Source organism: Mandrillus leucophaeus, unplaced genomic scaffold (assembly GCF_000951045.1).
Source record: "Mandrillus leucophaeus isolate KB7577 unplaced genomic scaffold, Mleu.le_1.0 Scaffold108, whole genome shotgun sequence".
Classification (NCBI taxonomy): Eukaryota; Metazoa; Chordata; class Mammalia; order Primates; family Cercopithecidae; genus Mandrillus; species Mandrillus leucophaeus.
Window position 1 is genome coordinate 905,087 of NW_012098987.1, and position 11,557 is coordinate 916,643.

At 40.4% G+C, this 11,557-nt stretch overlaps 1 protein-coding gene across 5 annotated transcripts in view; it reads right to left on the bottom strand.

Moving 5' to 3' along the window:
- Positions 1-331: 331 nt before the first annotated feature.
- The window catches only part of MYO5A (myosin VA (heavy chain 12, myoxin)), a 141,441-nt gene continuing 130,215 nt past the window's right edge, over positions 332-11,557 (bottom strand). For all 5 annotated transcript variants that reach the window (XM_011986343.1, XM_011986338.1, XM_011986329.1 and 2 more), the window contains 4 exons: positions 10,777-11,059; positions 8,754-8,928; positions 7,188-7,268; positions 332-6,919 (listed from right to left, as the gene is read on the bottom strand). In XM_011986343.1, coding sequence (XP_011841733.1) covers positions 6,767-6,919; positions 7,188-7,268; positions 8,754-8,928; positions 10,777-11,059 — 692 coding nt within the window. In that variant the 3' untranslated portion in view covers positions 332-6,766. The remainder of the gene's footprint in view (positions 6,920-7,187; positions 7,269-8,753; positions 8,929-10,776; positions 11,060-11,557) is intronic.

Genomic DNA, 11,557 nt, shown 5'->3' on the forward strand with positions numbered 1-11,557 from the left:
TTATGTATCTCAAATTCCCCTTGGTTATGTCTATTTCTCTGTCAGAGAATTCCAACATATTTAGGCATGACTTTCCCTTGAAGAAAAGACACTACCTTTTCCTCAGCTGTTTCTGTTTGCTTAAGTGTTTGGCAGTTCTCTTCTTTATCATATATATTACTAGGTTGTCCAGTTTAGGAGGGGAACTCGTCAACTTTTAAATTTCCAAGACTTCTTAGAATATTCTCATGGGGAGAGATTGTATTTACATTCACCAGTCTTCAGGAAAACAACTTGTTTTGTTGTTTTAAAATGTGCAGTGGAGTTATTTATAAGACACTGACAAAAACTCTTTATATCCATATCTTTATTTAAACAAGTTTCTATAATAGCTAGGAGAATACAGCATTAATGACACACATTTACTAAGCACAACATTGGACAACTACAAATTTAGAGCATAAATGTAATTCTGATATTGTTTTGGTTTTTATCTTAGCACTAGGTGATATCTAGTGAAAACCCATGTTTCAAAGGCTTTTTTGATATGAGATGAATTATTAACTTATTTTTAAAAATTGCACGTGAGATATGCTAGAATGGGTTCTAGAGTCTAGAGTTAGTTGATAATGCCTTTCATGTCTCAGTATTTCTGCTTCCTTTTTAATGGGTAAATGTTTCACCTAAGAACTCTCAAAAAATTGTATCAAAATTTTCTATGCAGATCAAAGTAGAATTCCTTTTCCAGACCCAACAAGGAAAAATATTTGAAAACCGCAATGTTCAATTTCATTTTAGTTAAAAGGCATGTCAATTTCGTAGTAAATTAATGAACTTAATAATTAAAATACAATATGTTAAATGGCATGAACTCATTTCTGTGCAACACTGTTAGAGCAATTTAAATTTCCCAAAGACACAAAAAAGTCAATTTTACTGCAGGATCCCACAAAAATACATAACTAGGAACCATAAATTACAACATATATATCCACATTTAAAGAAAAAATTCACCATTTGTTGGGAAAAATAATGGCTCAAATGATTTAGGGAGCCTGAAATGTGGGCTAAAATTTTGTAACACAGTAACAATAAGATTTGAAACTGCTGACGCTGAAAAATGCATAAAAATATACTGACCTGCCAAGCACTGAATTATATATACCAGTTTCAACTAAAAAACAACATTTTTTCTTTCAAATATTTCAAGCATTACAATACTGAGGAAATGTTAGTCATATGAATCCAATAACATCCATTAAGTTAAGCTAATGAACATTTTAGATAGACCAAATTACAAATAAAAAAAGTATAAAAAGCATTTTGGAAGATATTTTACATAGTATTTTTCAGTTCCTGATCTACTGAGAAATCTACTGTAATTCAGGTTGGTTTATTTAATTTAGGGTGATACAACAGAACAGAACTTATAGAACGCTTTCCTGTTTTTACTTAACCTTTTATAGTACAGGGTTCTTAAAAAATTTTGAAAAGAATGTCCACAAAAAGTTTGAGTTATACCCTTTACCTTTAGTAACAAAAGGTTAGTAGAAAGCAAGACATTTAAGTATTACCAAGAATCTAACTTATCTCCATAATTTCTTTCACATATTCATTTGCTTACTTGTGACACAGGGTCCCACTGACTCAGAAGCATTCTCTCAGCTGGCCTCTCACTGGCTCTGAGACTGTCGCTGCCCCACAGTTCCAGTTCCCATTTGGAAAGGAAAGAGGAAGTACAGGAGAAGAAGGGTCATGCAGGGCCACACCCAATCCAAACTCTCACAAAACCTTGAGAAACAGGGCAAGATATCCCTTCCAGGCAAGATATCCTTTACAGAAGAAAAGTTCTGGAGAACTTAAGGCAGCTCTAGAAGGGAAGGGAGCAAGGGTTAAGGCGGCCCTCACAGCACAGCCTGAGAACAAATTACAATGCACTCATCCATGAGCAGAGGCGACAGCAATACAGAGCCGCTTCAACGTGCATGCACACGGCACCCCTCCTAGCACCCATCAACACCTGTGGCATGCACACACTGCAGCGCCCACACACACACTGACATGTATATGGCCTGCCCAGTGACAGCTCTCAGAAGGTACCCGGTGGCTTGGGCTCCCCTGTGCTGAGGACCTAAATTGGGAAGGTGGCCTATAGCTGCAGGCCTGTCCAGGCTGCACAGCTCACCTGGTGGCTCCAACAGGGACTCTGATGGGTGTGTGGAGAGTAACTTTCCTCTTAATTTCAGAGAGACTTTTGCTGCTTCCTGTCTTTTTGGTTGAGATAGTCTGCCACCAATTAATGCCCAAACAGAATATTGCACCCTCCCAGAGAGCACTGATTCATGACAAAAGTCAAGCCTACTTATAGCAAGAAACTACGACAAAAAAGAAAACCGCCGGGTGCTGAGCACTTGGTCCCCTTAAAACAAGTAACTTGGTACTCGGCACTTGGTCTGTTCCCACATGCCAGCTGCCAACTCGGACAAAAAAGCACCCCTTGCTGGCCAGAGGCATTCCACATGTACCAGGAGGGGCAGCACGTGACCTCACGACTTTTTAAAGTCTCCTGCCTCACAGGTGCCCACACCACCACTGCTCCGTATGGGAAAGCGGGACAGCCAGAGGGCTGTGCGACATTAGGCAAGTCACTGCCCCTATCTCTATTCCCAAGCTATTATCGGCAAATGATTGTAGAAGCAACCCCATCCACTGTCCATGCTGCTGTGAGGATGAAACGAGGTAACAGAGAAAAGCGCTGCAGGAAAGCATATCTGGACCCAGGTACTGTTTCTGCATTACTTTCAACAGGATGCACTAGTTTTGGCTCTGTTTTATCATAAGCAGCTGACATTACCCAGAGGATCCCTGACTATGCCTGCTAAGGAACTCTATGAATTAGTGATGTGTGTGTGTGTGTGTGTGTGTGTGTGTGTGTGTGTGTGTGTGTGTGAGAGAGACAGCGCATTGTGTGAGGACTTCTCAGGATGGTGGCAGGTGCTCATTTTCCTAGGGTTACCAGGAAAGTAATTTCTCACAACAATCACTACACTGAAATTATAATATAGTATTTTCATAGCCTCCCCTAGCATGTAGCTATAACCTTACTAACATATTTGATCTATATTCCACGTAATTACTCACCCAGAAAGAGCCAACTATCAGCTATCCATGGAAAAGAAGAAATAACACAGCAACTCATCCAAACAATAATCCCCAAATCCTATCAGTTGGCTTTGGAATATGTTTTTGTGCTTCTGCACCTGATGAAAGAAGCATCAGATACGTGGACATTTTTTAAACTTCCAAAAGAATTAGAAGCTGCACTTTGTGGATTTTATCCCATATTTATCTTCCCTTCTTTTAGAGTTACTCTTGGGCAGATCAAAGCCTTAACCTGAGGAAAAGCTGCAAGAAGGGAAATTACTTTTAATTCTTCAGCTTCAAGTTGTAAGGGTGTGAGGTGAGTCTGTATGTAGTAAGGTGAATGGGGAGGGGATTATTGAGATAAAGAACTGTTGTGACTTTTAAGATCACTTCCTTTGAATTCCCATTGTGTGTCACAAAGGAATTAAGAAAAAGTCAATGACTGATCTTCTGAAGGAATGTATTGCAGAGAAGCAAGAACAAGACCAGCGCAAAGACTGGGCTGATGGTAAGCACCAGGAAGGCCAGCAGGGGCAACTGAGGACTGACTCCATCCACCTGCCGTCAGTGCACAAACAGCAGGCAACGGGAGAGACTATTAAGTTGAGGGAAGGGGAAGAGTGAATGTGTAGGGGAAAGGGTGGCAGGGTGTGTCTGAAGTTGGGTGAGAAAGTGTAGCTGACAGAAAGAACCTCAGAGGGAAAGCAATCCTCAAACTGGCCCAAGGATCCCCATAGTCAGCAGAATCTTCTTTTACCTTCAATAAAATGGTATACAGAGTCATTTACTGGACCTTAGGGTTTCCTGGTTACAAGGATTCTTGTGAACGACTAAAAATCTCCAGGCCAATTAACCAAGAGAGGTTAATTCAGACCCTCATCTGGGGCTCTGGGTAGGCCTGGGAGGAAGCTGGAGCCCTGGAGTAGCAGAACCTTTGTGCCACCATCACTGAACAGGAGAAACCAGCAGGGGCGGCTGTGGGAGCTCTGGCTCCAGCACTTGACAGGAGAAAGACAAGAGAAGGGAGAGAAAGGCTCAGACCATAGCCTTTCTTTCATGACGCTTCAGTACATGAGCTGTCTGGAGTGAAAAAAAGGGCTGCATGGCAGTGAGAGCTACAGCGTGACCTGGAAGACCTGAGAAGATTCAGGGTGCACGTGAGTCGTGCTACACAGGATGAAGCTGGGGGAGGTCTGGGAGATTTCCAGGGCTGAGGTGGACAGCCTGTACCACGGTTGCATTTTCTTAGCAAGTCCCCAACTTACAGCCTATCGGATGCTGTTAGATTCTGACACATTCAGTACAAACCAAATGGCTGTGACTAAATTGTGCATTGAAAACCGCCTTGACAACCAGGAAAAACTGGGAGAATCTGATGCAATTGGTAGTGCTTCTGGTTGATATTGCAAATAAATAAATAAATGTATTCAAACTGAATAAAGCAGTATATGATGTAATAAAAATTAAACTAATTATAATACAAATATAGTAGGACCTTCTAAAAGCATGTACATAAATCATGTACATTTAAGAAAGGTTACGGTCACAAACCTGTGATTTTACATTTGATTAATCCTAAGGAATTGACAGGCACTACACACTGGTCTTTCCATCAAAGAATGAACTTACTGAATAACTGCAGCTTTTTTTCTCTAGAATCTAAGGGCTGAGAAGAGAGAATTTTAAATGTGGAAGAGACATTAAGAATCAGTGTCCAACTCTCTTATTTTATAAACAAGGAACTTGAGGCCCACGTGAATTAACAGACAGTATTCATCTTTTAATAACAATCTTTATCACTGATATGAAGCTGTTTGACTTCCATAAATATTGCACATATTTTAATAAGATTTGTCATTTTTATAGACCATCTAACAGTTAAATGATATAATCTATGATTGTAATTCAGAACCAGAGTTTCTAATGAAAACTAATAATTTGCTTTTGTGCAACCTGAAGGATTTATTGTATAAGATTCCTAAGAAAAATGGTGAATATATTTAACTAGAATTTCAGAATGACAACTTAAAGAATCTGGGTCTTAATGAACCAAATCCTCTGTAAAATTCAACAATCTTCTATTTCTTATATAAGTCTTCTTAAAGTATTTCTAATATGATGTTTTTAAAAGTATCTAGTGGCATCTGAGAACACTTACAGAAGTTGCAAAGCCTTAAAAACTGAATCATAATGAAATATTTATTATATACCTTCTTTTGCATAATCAAAGTTTCAAGACCTGAATCATGAATATTCTGACAATCTTTTCTCGATAGTGAGTGATATTAAATCTTTTTTTTTTTTTTCCCCAAGGCAGTGTCTCTCTCTGTCACCCAGGCTGGAGTGCAGTGGTTCAATCTCATTGCAATCTCCGCCTCCCAGGTTCAATCGATTCTCGTGCCTCAGCCTCCCAAGTAGCTGGGATTACAGGCACGTGCCACCACGCCCGGCTAATTTTTGTATTTTTAGTAGAGACGGGGTTTCACCACATTGGCCAGGCTGGTCTCAAAGTCCTGACCTCAAGTGATCCACCCACCTTAGCCTCCCAAAGTGCTGGGATTAAAGGCGTGAGCCACCACACCCAGCCTAGATTAATTCTTAATAAATTAAGAAGAGAGAAAACCTGTCAAGGTTGAAAATATGCACTGAAGGAATCGGATCTGGTAATTAAAAATAAGTCACTTCACAGAACACTGTACCCTGATGCAATATCCACCCAGGGAAAATTAATGAGCACATCAGTGTAATACATCCTGAATAAATAATGACATCAACAATAGCCACTTTGTCTAATCCTACCCCTAAATGTCAAGCATTTTGTCATATTATTACATGACTTTCCATTGTCTGCTACTTGTGCAGGTGAATCTGTAGGTATTTGCATATAATCCAGTTAAAACTGTGATCTGATTGAATTGTAAACAGAGTTGATAAGAGAAACTTATTGTTGTAGTGCCTAATAAGAATACCACTTACATTTTAAGAAGACAGTATGTAGCAGCAATTTAAAATGCTCAGTAAACTATAGTACAAATGGACATCTATACTATTTAGCAAACCAACATTCCTTTAATATCTCTATATAATAGTGACACAAATGAGGAATTACTTTACATATTGCCAGTTTATTTCTTTGAACCAGTTTGACAATATCAACATAATTGATTCCTAAAACTGATATGATATGTACTCAATGGAGACTTTTCTTTCCATTCTCTTGTTTAGTGCAGAGGAGATTCTTTGGTGCCTTCCTAACAACAGCTCATCTATGGAAGTTATGCTTTTTATACCATTCAAATGCAGTGCTAAGGATTTAAAATAAATGCTGCCAGCTGAAGACACATTTTTCTCCTCCTTTCCTTCCTCCCTCCCTCCCTTCCTTCCATCATTCTCCTGTATGTAAACTCAGGGTACCTAGTTGGTTAAGGATGAGTGTTGCTATAAAGATAACACAGCACAAAAGAGCCTATCTTTGTTTCCAAAGTGATGAAAGTATTCTAGGGAGATTTCCAGTTAATGACTTCTCATATGGGAGATAATCAGTACTTTCTCTTTAAAAATGTATTTTCAGTAGCTCACTGGAAATAATGGGTTCTTATTTCAGGCAAGAGATGTATTGTCAATATTTGCCTGGGCATCACTTTCAGACCCGTGAAATGAAGCCCAGGCCGAGGCTGGCTGGAATCTGGATGGTTTCTAGCGCGAGGGAAGATGGGTTGAAAGGAAAGGTGACAGGAAAGATGTGTTTAGCATCCATGAGCAGCTGGGGAGAGTCTTTCCTGTCTCGTAAACGCATCTGAGAAGATTAAGAAAAAAAATTAACAGAGCATCAGTTCTTTGAATCTAACAGACTTTTTTCTACTAAAATTTCTACCCTCAAATTCTCAACTAATGAAGAATGTTTACCTTTGTTTTAAACTCACTTCATTTTCCCAATAAACTATTATCAAAAAAGTTAGTGCATTGTAAAATAAGATAAAAGATAACACATTATCCTTCAATAAATCACAAAATGTCCATTCAAAAGACTGTGTTGGTGAATCAAAGAAGATGGGAGCTCTTACCTGTATAGTACGAATGAATGACACAGAGACTCTTTCTTCAAACTCATTAACAGGAGTATACAAATTCAACACTTTCACAATCTGTGAGAAATGAAATGATCAAAGTTTTTGGCATATTATCAAATACATACTGGGCACCTATAATCTGGAAAATTAAAAGGATCTGTGCATACGGATTTCAGTTCTACTCAGTGGTGGGCTGGGACCAGAAGGAAGGAGGAGCTGGTCTGCACATTTACCTTTGTTATTTGAATTTTTACAGCAGAATGTATCAATGTAATGTTTGTGTAATATTGTAAGAAGCCGTGTACATTTAGAAGAATATTCAAACAGCACAAGAGAATAAAACATGAAAAATAAATGTCCGCACTCCCATCCTTCCAGTCTCCCAAAGTGGCAACTGTTAACCAAAGGTGGCCAGGCTGGTCTTGAACTCCTGACCTCAGGTGATCTGCCTGCCTTGGCCTCCTAAAGTGCTGGAATTACAGGTGTGAGCCACCATGCCCAGCCTACTGATTTTTTCTGTCGCCCAGGCTGGAGTGCAGTGGCGCGATCTTGGCTCACTGCAACCTCCGTCTCCCAGGTTCCAGCAATTCTTCTGCCTCAGCCTCCTGAGTAGCTGGGATAACAGGTGCCTGCCACCATGCCCGGCTAATTTTTGTATTTTTAGTAGACATGGGGTTTCACCATGTTGGTCAGGCTGGTCTTGAACTGATTTTTTACTGTATTGGGCAAAACTGAAAATTTCATGTTATAGGACATATGATGAACATTAAGAAAGTCTAAGACTTAGCACAGAAAATAACTGGGCAAAAAGAAAATTGGGCATGTTCTTGCCTGTGCCTTGCTTCATGCTGTCACTATCATCCTCAAATGCCCTTCTCATTCCCTTACTTCCTTAAATTCAATGCCCAGATTAATAGGACCTTCCCTGAATACAGTTATCTCCCCTCAGCACTTCCTTTAGACATCTTACTATAGAATTTGCTAGAACCTCTACGGTAGAGTCAGTTGGATACGACTCTGTCTGCCCTACTAAACCGTAAGCTCCTTGAAGGCAGGAATTTTTCCTTATTTATTGAAGCATCTTCCCCAGCAATAAATATGGTGCCTTGAGATGGAGGCTCAATTAGTCATCTGTTGAATTGAAGTAACAAGAATTATCTGTCTCTAAAAACAAAGTCATTATTTGATAATCCACTCAATTATCAAATAATATAGAAAGCTATTTTATGGAATAGAAGCTGCACAGACTGTATACTCCATGAGAGCAGGGGCTTTGTTGTGCCTTTGGGTGCATCCCAGTGCCTTCAGTGTTATACAGAACACTGTAAGCACTCAATAAATATTGGCTGAATATTAAATATATTTAACTATAATTAGCACTGACATGTATTAATTTCTGGCAAAATCTCCTTGCTTTAAGATCGGCACAGGTATATATCTTCTTGGACACAGATGAAGTCAGCTCAGAAATACAAGCAATAAGTAGGAGACTTCTTTACTTCCCTAAAGATCATCTTTGATGAATGTTAAATTATTTCATAACAGGGAAAGGTGCTCTACCTGGGCAGTAGTTAAAGCATTGCACATAGAACAAATGGCTTCTGCATCATCATCTGTTTTCTTTTTCACTTGCAAAAGTTGAGCAGCCTGAATGAGAGGTTCTAGGGTTTCTTTAGCCCCGCTGTTCATCAGATTCTTGTCACGCAGCCATTCTTCAAGTTGACTGACATTGTACCTATTCCAAAAAAAAAAAAAAAAAAGAGAGAGACACAGAGAATGCAAATTTGCTGAATGTTGTCAAAAATGTCTTAATTTTTTTTTGTGTGGCCTTGTCAGGATTTATGTTAAAATGACAGGCAGTATTTTCGTTCAATTTTCTTAAATCTCATCAGCTGTGCTTAAAAATTTATTATAGTCATGAGGATTATAATCATCATTATATAAGATTAAATGACAAGATAATGTAATTCTCTTTAATGGAAGATGGAAATGAAGTCATTATGGCAAAAGTTATTAGACTTGCTAATAAACAAAATAGAATACATAATGTAGCTCTGTCTTTATTGGTGGGCTGGCCAGAAAACACTTTGAAGCTTCTCTTACAATTTCAGAGCTGGGTTACTGTTGCAGGGTGAGACTTGATAATCCTTGAAGTACTCTCTCTTAAGACAAACTTCAAATCAGGTAACTGAATAACCAGAAGCCCTACATATACCTGTGCTCAAGCCTTAAGGGAAGAGCCTAGGAGATGAAGATGGTGACCTGAGAAAGCTCCGGGATGAAGGGAGAGAGAGGCAAGGGAGGGCCACTGGAAGAGACAAGGACTCCAAATGGGGACAGAGACAAACTACAAAGACACTGAGGTTTCACGAAGCAGCCAACCAAGTGGCAGCGGTCCGAAGACTGAGGTCAATGGACACACAATCAGCACTTAGCACCCAAGCAAATAGGGGCCAGCATAATATTACCACAGGCGGCTCCACATTTCCATGCAGACCTTATAGAGAAATATGTTCCACTATCTGAGAGGAAAGCATTATTGTCTTAAAATTCACTACAATTCAGTGTGAGTCAGGATGGAAAATTTGAAAAGAACACTAAGAGTTCCTGAGATTGAGTAACTACTAAGACTTTCATAGGAGAAATCATTTTTCTCTCCTCTTGGTGAATATTCTAGCTGTTTTAAAATAAAAATTTGTGTCCCAGTGCGGTGGCTCACACCTGTAATCCCAGCATTTTGGGAGGCCAAGGCAGGTGGATCACCTGAGGTCAGGAGTTCGAGACCATCCTGGCCAATATGGGAAACCCTGTCTCTACTAAAAATACAAAAATTAGTCAGGCGTGGTGGTGCATGCCTGCAATCCCAGTTACTTGGGAGACTGAGGCAGGAGAATTGCTTGAACCTGGGAGGCAGAGGGTGCAGTGAGCCAAGATCATGCCATTGTACTCCAGCTTGGGCAACAAGAGCGAAACTCCATCTCAAAAAAATAAAAAATAAAAAATTTGTAAAAAAAATTATGTTACAATAATGAGGTTATGCTGAGGAGTAGTGGGCATAAAATTAAGTGTAGCTTTTCTTAAAATATAGAGGGGGGATATTGTAATAATTAGTAAAAGATCTATTAGACCTGTTCTTGTTGTCATAGGTACAAAAATGTATTTTTCCAAAAATATATTTCTAAAAGCAATCAAACAATACAAATATTCATTATTATAATTTAATAATTTCTTATTGTATAATTAAAACACACACATAAGGAGAGGAAGCAGCTATCTCATCTTTGTGTATGTTTGAATCATCTCTTCACTCCCCCAAATAAGCAAGCTTCACAGTGGAGTAGGGTTTCCTATCAAGCAGGTGAAGAACCTGTTGGCAGGGTACAAACAGGGAGCAATAATGAGATGTGAAGAAATCCAGCCAGGCAAGGGAAAGTGGCTCCGTGCCAGGTTCTCCCTTGCTGCTTGGCCGCATGGCATCAGACATGAGATGCAAGGACTGAAAACAAGCCATCAGCTCTCCACAACCCTGGCAGGCCAGCCGGGCAGCAAAAAGAGACTGTCGCAGGTGTTGGCGTTTGCTCACCTGATCTGCATGCCTTTACTCCAGGAGCACATGTCCTTCCGCAGGAGTAGGTTGTTCAAGGTGATGGCCCCCACGATGTAGAACATCTGCTTGACCACCTGCTTGATCAGTTCAGGGTCCATGCCGTGCTGACACATAACTGAGTGGAAGGAGTTGAGCTGCCGGAGGATGGAGTCCAGTGTGTAGGTGCCCTCATCGGCGATACTGGAGGTTCGCTTTCTCAACCCCGTGGGCTTCACCCCAGACACGCCCTGAATCGTTTCATGTTCCAGCATGCCTGAGACTGCAGGAGTATTTCAATTGTTAGAGGAGAAGATGTGGAAGGAAATCTTTCACGTGCACACATCCATGTCCACAAACACACACACATTCAACTTAGGAAAATTAGCTGGGCGCAGTGGCTCATGCCTGTAATCCCAGCACTATGGGAGGCCGCCGAGGTGGGTGGATCACTGGAGGCCAGGAGTTCAAGACCAGCCTGGCCAACATAAGGAAACCCCATATCTATTAAAAATACAAAAATTAGCCAAGTGTGGTAGCATGTGCCTGTAATCCCAGTTACTCAGGAGGCTAAGGAAGGACAGTCACTTGAATCTGGGAGGCAAAGGGTGCAGTGAGCTGAGATCGCACCTCTGGGCTCTAGGCTGGGTGACAGAGCGAGACTCCATCTCAAAAAAAAAAGGAAGGAAGGAAGGCAGGAAGGAGGGAGGGAGGGAAGGAAGGAAGGCAGGAAGGAGAGAGAGAGGGAAGGAGGGAGAGAGGGAGGGAAGGAGGGAGAGAG